At 50.2% G+C, this 18,892-nt stretch overlaps 1 protein-coding gene across 1 annotated transcript in view; it reads left to right on the forward strand.

Moving 5' to 3' along the window:
- SLC28A1 (solute carrier family 28 member 1) overlaps positions 1 to 18,892 on the forward strand; it is a 62,434-nt gene that overhangs the window by 18,063 nt on the left and 25,479 nt on the right. The window contains exons 5-7 of the mRNA XM_055556021.1: positions 1,474 to 1,615; positions 2,238 to 2,351; positions 4,117 to 4,194. Coding sequence (XP_055411996.1) covers positions 1,474 to 1,615; positions 2,238 to 2,351; positions 4,117 to 4,194 — 334 coding nt within the window. The remainder of the gene's footprint in view (positions 1 to 1,473; positions 1,616 to 2,237; positions 2,352 to 4,116; positions 4,195 to 18,892) is intronic.

The raw sequence follows: 18,892 nt of genomic DNA on the forward strand, positions 1-18,892 counted from the left end.
CCAGTTAACCTCAAGGATAGCAGTAAGTAAAGAGGCATACAGGTGGCTCAGAGACAAGGCAGAAATTAGGCCAATGGAACTGGCATAATAGGAGTTTGGAAAACACACCAGAAATAAACAGTGAACTCTGGGGTGAGCTTGCCTGAGTTCCGGTCCTGGATCCTTCTCTTACCGGTTGGTGACTATGCATAGAACTAGTTAAGAGAACAGACTTGCTGTTGGAGTGCCTGGCTTGAATCTCAGCTTTGCTGCTTTCTAGATGGGTGGCCATGGGCGATTTAATTTTTACATCTCTAGGATGAGGACACAGAGAAGGCAATGGCACCCCACTCCAGTACTCTTGCCTGGAAAATACCATGGGCGGAAGAGCCTGGTAGGCTGCAGTCCATGGGGTCACAAAGAGTCAGATACAACTGAGCGACTTCCCTTTCACTTTTCACTTTCATGCATGGGAGAAGGAAATGGCAACCCACTCCAGTGTTCTTGCCTGGAGAATCTCAGGGACAGGGGAGCCTGATGGGCTGCCGTCTATGGAGTCACACATAGTCGAACACGACTGAAGCAACTTAGCAGCAGCAGGATGAGGACAATAGTGTCTCTCAGCACTCAGCATGGTTCCTGGCACATAGTAGGAGCTCAGTGAACTTCAGCTGTGATTAGTGGTACCCAGGGAGTTGAAGACTGGGTCAGGGTTAGACCCTGAACCTGGGCTCTTAAATTGTTAGGCTGCCTCCTGGACATTCAGGGCTTCCCTGGTGGCTCAGATGGTAAAGAATCCACCTGTAATGTGGGAGACCCAGGTTCTATCACTGGGTCGGGAAGATTCCCTGGAGAAGGGAATAGGTACCCAGTCCAATATTCTTGCCTGGAGAATCCCATGGACAGAGGAGCCTGGTGGGCTATAGTTCATAGGATTGCAAAGAGTTGGACATGACTGAGCTACTAATACAGGATGACAGACATAATTGCTGGACAAGCAGATCCCAGCCCCAGGGAGGGAGACATGGCTATAAAAGTCACTTTCGGTCATTGGTCTCAGGTACTCAGCTCTGTATCCCTGATTGACACCACCACTTCTGGGCTTTAGGGGAGCAGAGCCTATGGCCCATGGTGCTGAGTTCCAGCCCACACAGACCCCACCTCACCCTGCAAAGCCAGAGGCTGGCTGGGCTGAGCATCACTGCAGCTATGAGAATTCCTGCTGTGTGCTTGGCACCATGCTAAACTGAGTGCCCACATCCTCTGATTTACTTCTCTCAGCAATCTTGAGAATTGGGGATGGGAGGGGGTCTTTGGCTTCATTTACTCGATGAGGAAACTAGACTCAGAGAGGCTAGGTGGTCTGCCCGAGGTCACACAGCCCTCTCCCCCTTCTCCTCCACCAGCCCTGAGTACCCTTTCCTGGGGCCCTGGGTGCTATTGTGTGGGGTGGGGAGAGGCTGACAGTAATGGCTCTCCGCCCCTCCCCTGCAGGGGTCTAGCCCTTGCTGCTTTCCTGGGCCTGGTTTTGTGGCTGGCTCTGGACACCTCTCAGCGGCCTGAGCAGCTGGTGTCCTTTGGCGGAATCTGCGTGTTCGTTGGCTTCCTCTTTGCCGTCTCGAAGCATCACCGCGCAGTGAGTGCTTAGTTGTCAGGCCAAGAGGAGGCTGCAGCCCCTTCTCTCTCCAGCGTCAGGTTCCCTCCCTGTTTTCACAGTGGTTAACCCCTCCCCTCAGACTCCAGAGCCACACCTGGGCAAAGGGATCACTGCTAAGAAGTCATTCAATGCCGAGAGGTTATCCAGCATTAGGTGTCCAGCTCCCTTCTGCTGGGGAGGAGGAAGTGCTTGGAGGGAGTGGGGTCAGAGTGGCTGGGAGCCCTGACTATGTGGGAGAGATGGGGAAGGCCCAGACCGACAAAGGTTATGCTGAGGCCAGGCTCTGAGGCCAGGGTTCCGCCCACCCAGCCAATGCCCCGGGACCAAGTGCCATGGCTCCCGGCTGGTCCTCAGTTAGATCTGGCCCTGCCCCTGCGCACTGCACAGGCCCATTGCTGCCTTGTGGCCTGTTCTGCACTCCATGGGGGATGTAACCATCAGCAACAGGCCCATAGCTCCGGCTGGGTCCAGGCCTCATCCTATAGGCTGACCGAAGCTCCCAGAGCCCCTCAGCAGTGCTGTGCCCTTTGCCCTCACCCACGTGCTCCCTGTAGACCTCCCCAGGTGCCGAGCTCACCTGGACCTTTCTCTCGGGTGGCAGGTGTCCTGGCGGGCTGTGTTCTGGGGTCTTGGACTGCAATTTGTACTCGGACTCGTCGTCATCAGAACAGAACCGGGGTTTATTGCATTTCAGTGGCTGGGCGACCAGATCCAGGTGTGTACATGGGGTGGAGTTGCCCGGGCGTCTTGGGTTGCCAGAGATGGAAGATAAGCCTCTGCACTGGAGGGAGGTGGCCTGGACTGTGACCAGGTGGTGGGTGTGTGTGGGGCCCCAGACCCCTGGGCAGTGGGAGGCTGGGCAGCACAGCCACTGCTTCCCTCAGGCCTGGTCCCACCTGCCCAAACAAGCAGTCCTTTCGGAGGGTGGCCTGATGTGGAAGAGAATCTCAAAACAGGAAGGTTCCTAGGATACCTGGGCCCAAGGCTTGTTGCCTTCGGTCCTCATCAGGGAAGGAATTTACAATAGTTAAAAGTGCTTTAAAAATTGAAAGTGATTTAGTTTATATATGTTTTGTTGTTCAGTCACTCAGTCATGTTCGACTCTTTGCAACCCATGGACTGCAGAACACCAGACTTCCTTGTCCTTCACTATCTCCCAGAGTTTGCTCAAACTCATATCCATTGAGTCCGTGGTGCCTTCCAACCATCTCATCCTCTGGCGCCCTCTTCTCTTCCTTCACTCATCTTTCCCAGCATTGGGGTCTTTTCCAATGAGTCAGCTCTTTGCATCAGGTGGCCAAAATATTGGTGTGTATGTGTGTTTAAAAATAATATTCAGTTTGTTGAAGTTACACTTTTTAAATTTCATTTATTTGATGAAATCACATAACACAAAATTTATCATTTTAACCTTGTTTTTTTTTTTCATTTTAACCATTTTTGAGTATCATTAAGTTCCTTCTCATCATTGGGCAGTCATGATTTACTTCTTAAAATGTAAGTTATGGAGAATGCAAGGTTGATCCTATACTCATCCTTCTCTCACTATCTCGAATTTCCATGCGCTCTCTATAGGGAGGGCTTCTGGTGGGCCAGGGAGGACCCACATGTCCAGGCTCTGCCCATGCCCTCCCGCTGGCCACACCAAGGATACTGCATGGGTGTCGTGATGGAAAAAGACACTTGCTGCTCTGGGCGTGCATGCTCAGTTACTTAGTCGTGTCCAACTCTTTGCAACCCAGTGGACTATAGCCCTCCAGGCTCCTCTGTCCATGGGGATTCTCCAGGCAAGAATACTGGAGTGGGTTTCCATGCCCTCCTCCAGGGGATCTTCCCTACCTTGGATAGAACTGACATCTCTCTGGCTCCTGCATTGACACGTGGGTTCTTTACCACTAGCGGCACAATTGCTGCTTTGGGCACACCCCTCATTTTATAAACAGGAGCATTAAGGCCCAGGCAACAGAAGTGACTTGGCCTGCGGTCACAGTGCATGTTCTGGTCCTAAATACAGGGGCTCTTATAGAAGTGTGGCCAGATTGCAACACCAAGGCCAGGAGCCTGGGGTGGGACAGGCTGGGGCTGTGCCTCAGTGAGGAGGCACAGGGGCACCACCTTTGACTGCCTTCTCCAGGCAGTTCACTGTTTGCTTCCTCCTCTGTCTCTTCTTCATTGTTCTTGTCCCAACAACTCTCATCTCAGAATATTTCTTTACAATTTGGTGTCTCTTCTGGAAGATGTACTCAGAAGGAGCAAGTGTGGCTTTAACGACACACATGGTGCCCCCGCTGTAAGGCCACAGCCTGGGGGCTCATCCTGCAGCCTCCAAGTCCTTCTCTTCTCCTGGGCTGCTGGGAAGGCATGAGGAGCAGGTGAGGCCTCCCCAGGTCGCCCCAACCTGGTTCCCTTGCTGCTGCTTCCTCCTCCCGCCCTTCTTGGCCTCACTCCCAGGTTTGGTTTTGTTTGTTTTCTCCTTTCAGATCTTCCTGAGCTACACTGAGTCCGGCTCCAGCTTCGTGTTTGGGGAGGCTCTGGTCAAGGATGTCTTTGCCTTTCAGGTCAGATTGACTCTTGGCTCACAAAGCATTTAGCAGCCTTTGCCGGGTGCCTCCAGCTAGTGGGGCGTCCAAGCCCGGCCCAGTGGAGGGGGAGGGCTCCTGCTGGTGGAGCCTAGCTACTGGAAGCTAATGAGGCTTAAACCTTGGGGTCCGGGGAGGCGCCTGGCAATGTGCTCACATGGGGGTATGTTTTCAGTATATTTTTGGAAAACTTGCAAAAGTAAGATATATCTGTATTATTTTCATAAAAAATGAATCCCCCAATAGTAGAATTGCTGGGAGGTTGAGGATGAGAAAAGTAGTTGGAAACATGTAGATGGCATCTGCTGTGACCTTAGCCCCTGACATGCTACAGGGACATACGATCCTCTCACGTGCTCCTTCTTCAAGGCCCCTCCCTTCAAGCCACCTCTGCCAGGAAACCTGCCCTGATAAGTTGCAAGCTCTAAGTCCTTCCTCTGGATTCCCCTAGACCTACAGTCCCTCCCTCCCTCCTTTCAGCAAATGTGTATTATGTGCCTTCTGCAGTGCAAAATATGTTTTTAAAAAATTTTTACTAGGGTATAGTTGCTTTACAGTATTATGTTAGTTTCTACTGTATAGCAAAGTGCATCAGCTATATGTATACATATATCCCCTCTTCTGTGTATTTCCTTCCCATTCAGGTCACAACAGAGCACTCAGTAGAGTTCCCTGTGTTATACAGTATGTTCTCATTAGTTATCTAGTTCATCCATAGTAGTGTATACGTGGCAATCCCAATCTCCCCAATCACCCCACCCCTCCTTTGCCTCCTCGGTATCCATACATTTGTTTTTCTCTATGTCTCCATCTCTCTTTCTACCTTGCAAATAGTTTCATCTGTACCATTTTTCTAGATTCCACATATATGCATTAATATGTGATATTTGTTTTTCTCTTTCTGACTTACTACAGTGCAAAATATTATAGAGGAAATTGAGATAAAGACTCAAAGACTATTGTGTAATTGTAGAGCTCCAACCCTATTAATTTATTTTTGGTCACGCTGGGTCTTTCTTGCTGTGTGAGGGCTTCAGTAGCTGCAGCATGTGGGTTCAGTAGTTGTGGTTCCCAGGCTCTAGAACTCAGGCTCAGTAGCCGTGGCACACCAACTTAGTTGTCCATGGCATGTGGAATCTTCCCAAACCAGGGATCAAACCCATGTTCCCTGCATTGGCAGGTGTGTTCTTAACCACTGGACCACCAGGATGTTCCCAGCCCTAATTTAAAACAGGGAAGCCTGTGCTGAGCATTCGATGGTGGGACTGCGTCACTGTTTCTGGGTGGAACTGTGGTTATATTTCTTCTTTGTCCAGTTGACTGCCCAGGCACCTACGTGTCTCTAGTAGGATCTCAAGTGTAGCTTCTCCACCTGCCTCACACCCAAATTGTCTCAGGACCCTGAGGCTGCTTCAGGCTTGAGTTTGACTTCCAAATGCCAGGTGGAGAGAGAGAGAGAGCCCTGGGCCCCACTTCCCCACTAGCTGGCCCCAGTTTCTGCCCTGTTTCCATAGCAGCACAGATGGGAATTGGTGCCGCCCACTCCAGCATGTCCTGGACCACTGTCACCGTGGGGCTACCATGCAGGATCAGTTCCAGGGATTTTTGTTTTTTGCCATCACTCAGCCGTTGTTCCCAGAGCCTCCCCATCCTGCTGGGGGTGTTGGGTCTCAGAAGCTTCCAGCCCAAGTCACGGACTTGGCATAGACTTCTGAGCTGGTGTCAAGCCAGTTTGTGAGTCCAGACACCTCCAGCCCGCCCCCAGCCCTGACTCAGGGTGAGGTCCTCTGGGAGCTTTGGTGTCTGTTGGCCCCAGCAGCTCTCTGGGAAACGTCCACTCCATCCAAGGGTTCTAATAATGTCATCCTTGGGAGGAAAGCAAGAGGGACCAGGTTCCTGTCCTCTCAGGACAAATTTGTCCATCATGTTTTTCTGAGATCACTTCTGTGCAGGGAGATGATCAGGGGGGCAGCCTCTGTCAGCCCCTCCAAAGGTCCCCTAACACCATCCTCCTAGGGCTGAGGCTGGGAGGGACAGCTCCCTTCACATCTGCGTCTCCAAGTAGGGGTCACTCAAGGTTTCAGGGAGGAGCAGTGAAGTCCTGCTCCGGGGTGACTTGTCACATCCACCGGACAGAGAATGGCAGCTGGTGGCTTCTCACACTTTCCAAGGCAAACATACAACACTGCAATTCGACCTCCCCAGGCAGTCAGGTTCAAGTGCAACTGCCACAGAGGAAAGTGCCTGGGCAGTCCATTTAGGGAGAGAGTTTTAAAAATAAGGACAGTGAGAATGCCTCCTGAAGGAGGTGATATTTGAATTGGAGCCTCAGGGCAGGAAAAATATTGGACACACAGAGATAAGCGGGAAGAAGCAATGCCTGGGCAATGGCATGGAGGTGAGGAAGTGCTGGGCCATGTAATGTAACAGGACATAATTCAGTTCAGTGGGTGTGTAAGCTATTTGAAGGAAAGGATGGATTAGGGGATAAACTGCAAGTGTGGTGGGGCCGTGTCTTTTTAAATTTTTATTTATTTGTCTATTGGTTGTGCTGGGTCTTCACTGCCACAAGCAGGCTTTCTCTGCCGGAGAGTGAGAGCTTCTCTCTTGTTGCAGTGCACAAGCTTCTCATTGAGGTGGCTTCTCTGGTTGCAGAGGATGGGCTCTAGGCACACGGGCTTCAGCAGTTGCAGCATGCGGGCTCGGTAGTTGCGATGCACAGGATTAGTTGCTCTGCCGCGTGTAGAACCTTCCCAGGCTGGGGAATCGAACCTGTGTCCCATGCATTGGCAGGCAGATTCTCATCCATTTGGCTGAGGCACCTGGATTTTGTCCCCCAGGAGATGAGGAGTTACTGAAGATTTTTGAGCATGGAAGGACTTGACTAGAGCTTTGGGATGGTTGTGATTTCAATAGTAGGGAGGAAGGGTTGTAGCTGGGATGCTTGGAATAGGGGACCAGCGAGGAGGCTGCCTCACAACCAAGTGACGACTCAGGGACCACAGACTGCCACCGTCCAGAAGAGAGGTCACCGTGGGGAACAGAGGCGGGTGGGCCGGGGGGAGGATACGGCCGAGAGACCAGCTGTATGAAGCTCATCACTTAAGCTCCACATGCTGCAGCTGTGTTTGCTCTTGTCTGCTTAGTCACTCAGTCATATCCAACTCTTTGTAACCCCATGGACTGTAGCCCAACAGGCTCCTCTGTCCATGGGATTTTTCAGACAAGAATACTGGAGTGGGTTGCCATTTCCTTCTCCAGGGGATCTTCCTGACCCAGGGATCAAACCCATGTCTCTTGCATCTCCTGCATTGTCACTCAGATTCTTCACCAATAGTGCCACCTGTGCTCTACATTTAGCTATTTGAGGACAAAGCCTGCTTCTTACCCTTGTTGTTGTTCTGTCACTAAGTCTTATCTGACTCTTTGCAACCCCATGGAGTGCAGCACACTAGGCTTCCCTGTCCTTCACTATCTCCTGGAGTTTGCTCAGACTCAAGTCCATTGAGCTTGGGGATGCCATCCAACCATCTCATCCTCTGTTGCCCCCTTCTCCTGCCCTCCATCTTTTCCAGCATCAGGGTCTTCACCAAGGAGTCAGTTCTTTGCCTTCAGCTGGCCGAAGTACTGGAGCTTCAGCTTCAGCATCAGTCCTTCCAATGAATACTCAGGGTTGATTTCCTTTAAGATTGACTGGTTTGATCTCCGTACTGTTCAAGAGACTCTCAAGAGTCTTTCTCCAGCACCACAAATCAAAAGCATCAATTCTTTGACTCTCAGCCTGGTTCTTATGCTAGTGTTGGTTAACTCACCTCAAGCCCTGAAAAAACCCTGCCCAGTGCCTGGGACACTGCTTTTTGCTGAATGATGAGATGAATAAATGATGATTCTTCTGTGCACGTGGGAAGTCTCTCTGCCTGGTAGGAATGACTGGCTCTGTGAGCCCTTGGCGAAGAGTTGGGCTCCCACACAGCCAGTCTTCCTCTGGCTTGGCCACCATTCCCATGATTGTGTGTTCCTGAGCAGCATGTCCTTTGGCCCAAGACCAGGGCTGAGCTCTTCTTTCCTCAAACCTCCCCAGCAGAGGCCAGAGCTTCCCAAATCCCTGGAACTAATAACTGCACACAGGCTTTGCAGCAAGCTCCAGGGCCCCTAGAAATCCGAGATGTACCACTCTGACCTGAGATTCTGGTGGAACAGAGGAGAAAAGCTTAGGGAAAGGAAGTCATAAGAACAGCTACTAGTTATGGAGTAAGGACTACGTGTCAGGCACTCACTTCAAAACAGCTGAAGAAGATTCTTGAGAATCCCTTAGATTGCAAGGAGATCAAACCAGTCAACCCTAAAGGAAATCAACCTTGAATATTCTTTGGAAGTAATACTTTGGCCACTTGATGTGAAGAGCCGACTCATTGGAAAAGACCCTGATGCTGGGAAAGATTGAGGGCAGGAGGAAAAGGGGGCAACAGTGGATGAGATGGTTGGATGGCATCATCAACTCAATGGACATGAGTCTGAGCAAACTCCAAGAGATAGTGATGGACAGGGAAGCCCAGTATGCTGCAGTCCATGGGGTCGAAAAGAGTTGGACCTGACTTAGTGACTGAACAGCAACAATGGGGGAAATAATATCATTATCCTTTTTTTTACAGATGATGATACTGAGGTTCAGAGAGGTTTTTGCTTGTGCAAGTTCATAAAGCTAGTGAGTATTGGAATCAAGATTGGAACAGGTGTGATGCTCTTGCTTATTAGCTCCTGTGCCTTGATATCAGGGCCCTTTCTTTGATAGACAGTGGAAATGAAGGGGCCCCACATCTTGGGTCTTTGTTTTTTCCTTGGTTTAGAAGAAAACAGTATTTCTCAGGCCTATTTTGTTGCAAGTGGCAGAAACTCACTTGAAATTTGCTTTAAATGGAGGAGAAAGCGAAGACTGTTTCTTGGCTCACTAACTGGAGCAAGATAGAGCTGGTGCCAGCTGAAACCAGGGCCCCGGAGTGGCCAGGCTCACAGCCCTCAGCTTCCAATCTCTGCTCATCCTGGAGTGTCAGCTTCACTCTTTCATACCAGATCTCCTCCTGGCTCCCAGCAACACCAGATACTCATGCTTATAGCATGTCACCCAGAACTAGGCCAGTTCTTCTCTGCCTGCTCTAGTTAAAAAATTGCAGGGTAGGTTTCAGACTGATCTGCCTTGGGTCATGTGACTGTTTTGGGCCCAATCACTAAGGCCAGGGCATGGGAAACTGGAATTGGAAGGGCAGGAATCTCCTGTTCCCACCCAAAGCTGGGGAGTCTGGTGCTCTGACTGAGTGAAAGCCACCCTCCAAAACTCATCATTTGAAGGACTATTGCCTAGGACAAGCAGGGACTATTAACTTCCTCCTTGTAGAAACAAGGCAGATAGCTTCCTGTAGGACCTGCAGCAGTTCTATTTACAGGGTGCCCTTATATTCCAAGTGTGTGTCTCTTCTCTAGGATAGAAGGGTGCGGATGGCAGATACCATACTAGCCTGGGAGGAACAGCAAAGACACAGACCCTTTGATCTGTAGTCCCTCCCAGCTGTAAGGTGGGGTCACATTTGGGAGTCTAGGCCTTACTTCCTGAGTGGGATGCTCAGGTCCTGATTGTATCAGTTGTAAATAACAGAAATACAACTCAAATCAATTGATTAAACAAAGCAAAAACAAACAACAAAAAAGCAAGGTTAATTCTGATAATTGAGAAGTCCAGAGACTTCATGTCCTGTTGGATCCAAGTATCCAACATCATCTGGGATTTGCCTTGCTTATATCCTGGTTCTGTGTTCGTCTTTTCTTTTTTTTTTTAATAGAAAATCTCTCTCTCTCTCTTTTTTAATTATTCATTTATTTTTGAAACTGCGCTGGGTCTTTGTTGCTGTGCATGGGCTTTGTCTAGTTGCAGAGAGCAGTACTCTTTGTTGAGGTTCACCGAATTAGAGAGGCACAGGCTATAGGCTCTCAGGCTTCAGTAGTTGCAACTCCTGCTCTGGAGCACAGGCTCAATAGTTGTGGGGCTTCCCTCATAGCTCAGTGGGTAAAGAGTCTGCTTGCAGTGCAGGAGAACTGGGTTCAATTCCTGGGTCGGGAAGATCCCCTGGAGAAGGAAATGGCAACCTACTCCAGTATTCTTGCCTGGAGAATTCCATGGACTGTGGAGCCTGGCAGGCAACAGTCCATGGGGTTGCAAGAAGTCAGACAAAGCAGAGTGAGTAAGCACAGCACAGCACGGGCTTAGTTGCTCTTGGGCATGTGGGATCTTCCTGTACTAGAAATCGAATCCATGTCCCCTGACTTGCAGGCGGGTTCTTAACCACTGGACTGCCAGAGAAGTCCCCAGGTTCTATGTTCTTAGCACTGGCTTTAGATTTAGTCTTGGAGAAGCACTCTTGAGATTGCAGCAAAGAGATACCAGGCTTATATCCAACCAGCTTAGCAACCTTAGCAGAGAGAGAGCGAGCTTGTTTTCCATTAGCCCAGCAGGAAATCTAAGAGTGGGATCTTTTTAGGCTGGCTTGCAGGTGTATGCCATCCTTGAACTGAAGCCAGGGAAGATACCTGTCTGATGTGACAAACCTGTAAACGGGGCTGACAGTGGAGTCAGAGTGGTTTACCAAAGGAAAGTAACTTTGTTGCCAAAAGAAGTGAGGGAGGAGGCCTTGGGTTATCAGAGCAGCAGCTGTCCTCCAGAGCCCCTAGTTCTCTCCCATTCAGCACTGAAGGTGTCATCTTTCCAGTCTTCTGCTGCATCCAACCCCTCCCCAGGGTTCAGTTCAGTTCAGCTCAGTCTCTCAGTCGTGTCCGACTCTTTGCGACCCCATGAATCGCAGCACGCCAGGCCTCCCTGTCCATCACCAACTCCCAGAGTTTACCCATACTCATGTCCATCGTGTCGGTGATGCCATCCAGCCATCTCATCCTCTGTCGTCCCCTTCTCCTCCTGCCCCCAATCCCTCCTAGCATCAGGGTCATTTCCAATGAGTCAAGTCCTTACATCAGGTGGCCAAAGTATTGGAGTTTCAGCTTCAGCATCATACCTTCCAATGAACAAATAGGACTGATCTCCTTTAGGAAGGATTGGTTGGATGTCCTTGCAGTCCAAGGGACTCTCAAGAGTCTTCTCCAACACCACAGTTCAAAAGCATCAGTTCTTTGATGCTCATTTTTCTTCACAGTCCAACTCTCACATCCGTACATGACCACAGGAAAAACCATAGCCTTGACTAGACGGACCTTTGTTGGCAAAGTAATGTCTCTGGTTTTCAATATGCTGTAAAAGTTGGTCATAACTTTCCTTCCAAAGAGCAAGAGTCTTAATTTCATGGCTGCAATCACCATCAGCAGTGATTTTGGAGCCCAAAAAAATCAAGTTTGACAGTTTCTACTGTTCCCCATCTATTTCCCATGAAGTGATGGGACCAGATGCCATGATCTTCGTTTTCTGAATGTTGAGCTTTAAGCCAACTTTTTCACTCTCCTCTTTCACTTTCATCAAGAGGCATTTGAGTTCCTCTTCACTTTCTGCCATAAGGGTGGTGTCATCTGCATGTCTGAGGTTATTGATATTTCTCCCGGCAATCTTGATTACAGCTTGTGCTTCTTCCAGCCCAGCGTTTCTCATGATGTACTCTGCATATAAGTTAAATAAGCAAGGTGACAATATACAGCCTTGACGTACTCCTTTTCCTATTTGGAACCAGTCTGTTGTTCCATGTCCAGTACTAACTGTTGCTTCCTGACCTGCATGTAGGTTTCTCAAGAGGCAGGTCAGGTGGTCTGGTATTCCCATCTCTTTCAGAATTTTCCAGTTTCTTGTGATCCACACAGTCAAAGGCTTTGGCATAGTCAATAAAGCAGAACTAGATGTTTTTCTGGAACTCACTTGCTTTTTCCATGATCCAGCAGATGTTGGCAATTTGATCTCTGGTTCCTCTGCCTTTTCTAAAACCAGCTTGAACATCTGGAAGTTCACAGTTCACGTATTGCTGAAGCCTGGCTTGGAGAATTTTGAGCATTACTTTCCTAGCGTGTGAGATGAGTGCAATTGTGTGGTAGTTTGAGCATTCTTTGGCATTGCCTTTCTTTGGGATTGGAATGAAAACTGACCTTTTCCAGGCCTGTGGCCACTGCTGAGTTTTCCAAATTTGCTGGCATATTGAGTGCAGCACTTTCACAGCATCATCTTTCAGGATTTGAAATAGCTCCACTGGAATTCCATCACCTCCACTAGCTTTGTTCGTAGTGATGCTTTCTAAGGCCTCCTTGATTTCACATTCCAGGATGTCTGGCTCTAGGTCAGTGATCACACCATCGTGATTATCCGGGTTGTGAAGATCTTTTTTGTACAGTTCTGTGTATTCTTGCCACCTCTTCTTAATATCTTCTGCTTGTCTTTCCTCCCTTTCTGGGGCTTCCGTGGTGGCTCAGATGGTAAAGAATTCACCTGCAATGCAGGAAACTTGGGTTTGATCCCTGGGTTGGGAAGATCCCCTGGAGAAGGGAATGGCAACCCACTCCAGTAGTCTTGCCTGGAGAATCACATGGACAGAGAAGCCTAACAGGTTACAGTTCATGGGATCGCAAAGAGCCAGACAGGACTGAGTGACTAACACTTTGACTGTTACTTTCCTCCCTTTCTAGAAGAATTTGCACATACCTGCTACTTGCATCTCTCCCTGAATTACACTTTAGAATCAGGGGTTCATAGACCACTGGGCTAAGAGGGAGTGCTGTGGACTTCAGGCCTCCCTTTTATATCACAGATGGTCAGACCACACTACAGAGAAGGGCAGTGACCTGGGCACAACTACCTCGTGGGTTAAGAGGGAGACCCGGGTGGTGGATTTCTAATTAAGTGCTGTTTTCTTCCTCACACTAAGTAAAAGTCAGTGACATCAGGTCTCCCTTTTAAATACAAAAAGCATCCTTAACAACAAGAGTGATAAAGTTAAAAACCTATTCACAGTTGCTAAAGACTTTGAGATTGGATGTTCAGTCAAGAGAGAGAAAACAAATAGGTGGGTTTATCATTAACAAGGCTCAGCACTCGCTCGTCAAACACTAACTGTTCCCTGGCCCCCAGGGTGCCCTGTCCTCCGTCCAAACTCCTGGCCAGTGTATTAGCCAGTGGCCTCCTTAGTGAATTCAAGGGACGAATTCAGACAGATGCTTCATGGCCACAGGACTCCCTTTCTCAACCAGATTTCCTAATCACAGAATCTCACTCACACCCTGTACTCCTGCATCTCTCTCTCTCTCTCTCTCTCACACACACACACACACACACACACACACACACTTGCTGAGTATGGGGCTTGTTCTCCAGCTGGGAGGTGGCTTTGTTAGTGCTGAGTCGAGTGGAAGACTCAAGAGCTTTCTTTCCATTCTTCCCATGAATCATGTGGCCCTAGTCCAGGGCTATTGGCCCGTGTCAGCCTGGGGAAGTCTCCAAGCTAACTCAGATTTTCAGACTCCAAGCTGCTTCCTGCTGGGCTGGGGTTCAGCTTGTCACTTCTCCAGGAAGCCGGGTCTGCCTGGGACTCCTTCAACCCTCCATCTCCCCTGGCCCAGTTGACGTGGCAGCCACCTCCTGGCAGTAGCATCTTGATTAGTCATTCCTCCTTGGCTCCATCTCCCTTCCAGTAACTTTCCACACACATGATCACCTCTCCCCGCCAGACTCCCTCACCCTTCCTGGGCCTGGCTGGTCAGGAGCACTCGCTCACTCCTTCCTTTACCGTCGCTCCAGCCTCTGGAACATGCGCACACTCACTAAGCTCAGTGGTGCTGCTGAAATGTTCTCCCCGAGGAACCCCTGGGGAGAAAGAAAACATTTTCATCTCCCCAGGGTTTTGGGGTGTCTGCCTGATGCAGCCTCTGAAGTCCCCAGTAGTCATCAATACCAAATCTGACCCAAAAAGTCAAGTAAGATAAGACCTGGGCTACCCTGGTGGCTCAAACGGTAAAGAATCTGCCTACAATGCAAGAGTTCTGGGTTTGATCCCTGGAGAAGGAGATGGCAGCCCACTCCAGTATTCTTGCCTGGAGAATCCTATGGAGAGAGGAGCCTCACGGGCTATAGTCCATAGGGTCTCAAAGAGTCGGACATAACTAAGACACACACACACACACACACACACATGAACTGAAAAGTGCCGATGGATTGAGTCATTAAGGGTCCACTGGTAACCATAGTGAGCACGATTTCCAGAGGAGGGAATGGAAAGGAAGTGTGGTGGTGGTGGTGTCTGCGTGAGCAGGAAATCAGGAGGCCTGCCCTGATTTTCTGGCCTTGGAGCAGGTCCCTTGTGCCTTTCTGTAATGTTGGTGGTGAGGTGGACATACCAGCAGTCTCCCCAGAGGAATTTTCAAGCTTTGGGCTTTTGTGGTTTGTCATGGCCTGGGGCTGGTGACTGGGCTCTGTCCATAGGCTTAGGCTTTGGGGGCTGGGTGTGGGGGGGCTGTGGGGACAGCCTCAGGAAGTCGGAAGCCTTGGCTCAGCTCCTTTCAGGGAGAGAAAGCAGCAGGGCCAGGTCCCCAGTGGGGTTAGTCCTGCCTTCAGAGCCTGTTTCCAGGGAAGGAGGTGGCATCTGCTTAGAGGGTCTGGTCTAGACTCTAGAGCAGTGGTTCTTAGACTGTGGCATCCAGACCAGCAGCATCTGGAAAGGCCAGACTCTCAGGGCCACCCCAGACTGACTGACTCTGAAACTCTGGGGCTGGGGCTCAAAAATCTGCATTTCTGACAAATTCTCAGCTGATGATGCTGGTCCCTGGACCACACCTTGGGAACCACTGGCTTGGAGGTGCTGTAACTTCCTTCTCCCTTGAGTAAGGGTGAGCGTTGGTACTAGTGGGCCCACGAAGCAGTGATCAGGACTGACTCGAGGCCACTACAGACTTGGGCTCTCCCTTGGAGAGAATGCCACTCCTTAAGACACAGAAATGAGGCTCCAGGACTGGCCCCAGGGAATAGCTCCTTAGGATCCTGGGAAGGTCCTTGGTAATCTGTTTAGTGGCCAGGAGGTACCTGTCTCTCTGCAGCTATGTAACCTTGGATAGGTAACCAATACCTCACAGCCTCACTGTCTCCGCTGTGAAGTGAATTTATGTCAAACTTAGTTGTTTTGGGGTTTCCCTGGTGGCTCAGATGGTTCAGAATCTGCCTGTTATGCAGGAGACACAGGTTCGATCCCTGGGTTGGGAAGATCCCCCAGAGAAGGGAATGGCAACCCACTCCAGTATTCTTGGCTGGAGAATCCCATGGACAGAGGAGCCTGACAGGTGATGGTCCATGGGATCACAAAGACTCAGACACAACCCAGAGACTAAGCTTTCACTTTTCAGTTGCTTTGAGGATCGAGTCACCACACCTTGGGGACATGGCTCATGGCAGGACTGCACAGTTCACGAGTAGCAGGGCTTCAAGGCACTTTCCTCCTCCTTCACACAGCAGCCCTGCCCAGCTGCCTGCCCTGTCTTCAGCGATCTCACATACTACAGGGCCCAGGTCTATTTCCTGGACTGGGCGATTATATTGGACTCAGGGACCTTATTAATTATTAGCTTATTTTTGGCTGCACTGGGTGTTTGTTGCTGCATGCTGTCTTTCTCTAGTTGCAGTAAGCAGGGGCTACTCTCTAGTTGCAGTGCTCAGGCTTCTCACTGCAGTGGCTTCTCTTGTTGGGGAGCACGTGTTCTAGAGCACGGGTTCAGTAGCTGTGGCTCACGGGCTTAGTTGCCCCGTGGCATGAGGGATCTTAGTTCTCTGTCCAGGGATTGAACGTGTATTCCACTGCATTGGAAGGCAGATTCTTAACCACTGGACCACAAGGGAAGTCCCCAGGGACCTTATTTAGTATTGAATGTCCCACCTTAGAAATCATCTCTCTCCTTCACACATCGTCCCTCCCCAGCCAGTCACAGCTGCCTTTCCACCAAAAAGCCCCATATCAGAGAGAGAAAATGTCTCTAGGTCGATGCCTGGAGAAATCTCAGTTCTGCAGTTGGGTCCCACTGCACCCGGGGGCCTCTTCTTCCTGGCCTGGGCCATCCACACAAACCCGCCAGGCTGCCTAGCAGTCCCTCGCATGATGGATTGCAGAGGTGGCCCTAGACAGTACGTGATCCTCCCTGCGTTTCACTCCAGGGGAGAGGAGAACGCCGTCACCGCCCTTGGTGTTAGGGGCGTGTCCAGCAGCAGGCGGCCAGGGGAGTCACGGGGCAGGAAGAGGGTTTCGCCACCCAGTGCCTGCGTCTCCTGTCAGGTGACATCTCCCAGGCAGCGAGCTGGTGACAGAGATGTGAGGGGAGCAGGTCCAGATAAAACCCGTGGCATTCATTTGGGAAGGGAGAGGGAAAACTGCCTTGGCCAGGCTTGTTTCTCTTCTCCAGGAGAGCTGCTGGGGCAGAGGCTCTGCTCTCATCAGAGACCGTGCTGTAGTCCCAGTTCATTTTGAACTGGAGCTTGAACTTGATTGCTCAACATTCTCCCTTCTGAAAAATGAAAATGATTCTTCCTCCACTCCTCACCCCTCTCTACAGCCCTCTGTAAAAAAAAAAAAAAAAAAAAAAAGTTATTTATTTATTTGGCCGTCCGGGTCTTAGTTTCGATGCATGGAATCTTCTCTCTTCACTGCAGCATGCTGCATGCATGATCTTCAGTTGTGGCATGTGAACCCTTGGTTGCAGCATGTGGGATCTAGTTCCCCGACCAGGGATTCACCCCACACCTCCTGCACTGGGGGTGCAGAGGCTTAGCCACTGGACCACCAGGGAAGTCTGCTCAGCCCTTCTTCCTTCCCTCATAGTTAAGCTTCTCAAAAGAGTTGCTTGTCCCGTGGTCTCTACCTCCTCGTGGTCTCTACCTCCTCGTGTCCTCCTCCCGCCTGGGCTCACTGATACCCAGCTTCTGTGCCCATCCCCCTGACACTGCTCTCACCTAAGTCACCAGGGACCCTGGAATCGCCAGGTGCCAAGCGTCCTTCCCAGTCCTTACCTTTTCCAGAGTTCTCAGATGCATGCGTCTGGCACTGCTGATGGACTGTCTCTTCTAGGAAAGCTGCCCTCAATTTCCATCACACCCTGTCTTGGAAGTCCTCGGACCTCTCTGTTTCTTCTCTGTCTCCACCACGCACCCCTCCTTCTCCCCTCACCCTCCAGGGACGCTGACCCCAGGCCCCTGTCCTCGGTCACTATTCTTGTCATCCAGGGAAGTTTCCTCAGTGAACTCCATCTGCCCCGTGGCCTCAACATGCACTCAGCCAAGGCCTGGCCTGGACCCTTCTCTGAGCTCCTGGCCCTTGCACCCCTCCTTCCACTTGCATATTCCCCAGGGATCTGGAACCCAGTGAGTGCAAATGGACCTCCCCCAAAGCCCTCCTCTGCCTGTGCTGCCCTCCAGAAAGGAGGGTCTGCCTCTTATCAGAAATTATAGGAGCAGGTGAGAAACTGGAAATGGAGAAAGAAGAAAACAAAATGTCCACAGTCCTAGCACATGGGAGCAACTACTTTGACTATTTGGGTGTGTGCCTCCCAGCCTTCTTTCTATGCTTTTATTTTTTAAAATTATTTTAAAATATTTGTTTATTATTTTTGGCTGTGCTGGGTCTTAGTTGCGGCACGTGGGATCTTTCGTCTTGGCACCCCCCCTCGTCATTGCAGCACTAGGGCTTCTCTCTAGTTGTAGCTTGGGTTCCAGAGTGCATGGGCTCAGTAGTTGCAACTTGCTAGCTTAGTTGCCCCGAGGTAGGTGGGATCTAAGTTCCCCAGCCAGGGATCGAACCCCCATCCTCTGCATTGGAAGGTGGATTCTTAACCACTGGACCACCAGTACTTTTAATTTTCCACTTTCCCCACTTTACATTTTAGCTTACCACATTATTGGCTTTCCCTGGTGGCTCAGATGGTAAAGAATCTGCATGCAATGCGGGAGACACAGGTTCGATCCCTGGGTTGGGAAGATCCCTTGGAGAAGGAAATGGCAACCCACTCCAGTATTCTTGCCTGAAGAATTCCATGGACAGATGAACCTAGTGGGCTACTAGTTCTGTATAACATTATTTTAAAGCTGTTTGGAACAAATAGCACATTCCAACTGTACAAACGGGGATTTGGTAAAAAGTAAGTCTCCCTCCCAGGTGTCCCCAGTGACCCAGTAGTAAAGGATCCACCTGTCAATGCAGGATAGTCAGGAGGTTTGATCCCTGGGTTGGGAAGATCCCCTGGAGGAGGTAATGGCAACTCACTCCAGTATTCTTGACTGGGAAATCCCATGGACAGAGGAGCCCAGCTGGCTACAGTCCATGGGGTCACAAAGAGTCAGACACGACTGAAGTGACTGAGCATGCACGGAAGTATCCCTCCCACCCTGATCCCCAAGTCACCCACTTCCATCCCCAAGGTAGCTGCCATTCCTGATCATTTGCATATTCATCTAATGATATCTGTGCTTACAAGAGCACCCGCCATGCCACCCCCAATTTCTTACTCATAAAGTAGCATACCATGCTTCCTGTTTTACACCTCCCCTTTTTTCCTTTCACAACCTATCTTGAAAATCATCCCATGCTGCTCAGATTGGGCTTCCTCCTTCTCAATTCCTGACGAGTGCATGGCCACACCATAGGTCATCACACTTCTCTTCACTGAAGGATGTTTG

This window comes from Bubalus kerabau, chromosome 19 (genome assembly GCF_029407905.1).
Source record: "Bubalus kerabau isolate K-KA32 ecotype Philippines breed swamp buffalo chromosome 19, PCC_UOA_SB_1v2, whole genome shotgun sequence".
In the NCBI taxonomy this organism is placed as follows: Eukaryota; Metazoa; Chordata; class Mammalia; order Artiodactyla; family Bovidae; genus Bubalus; species Bubalus kerabau.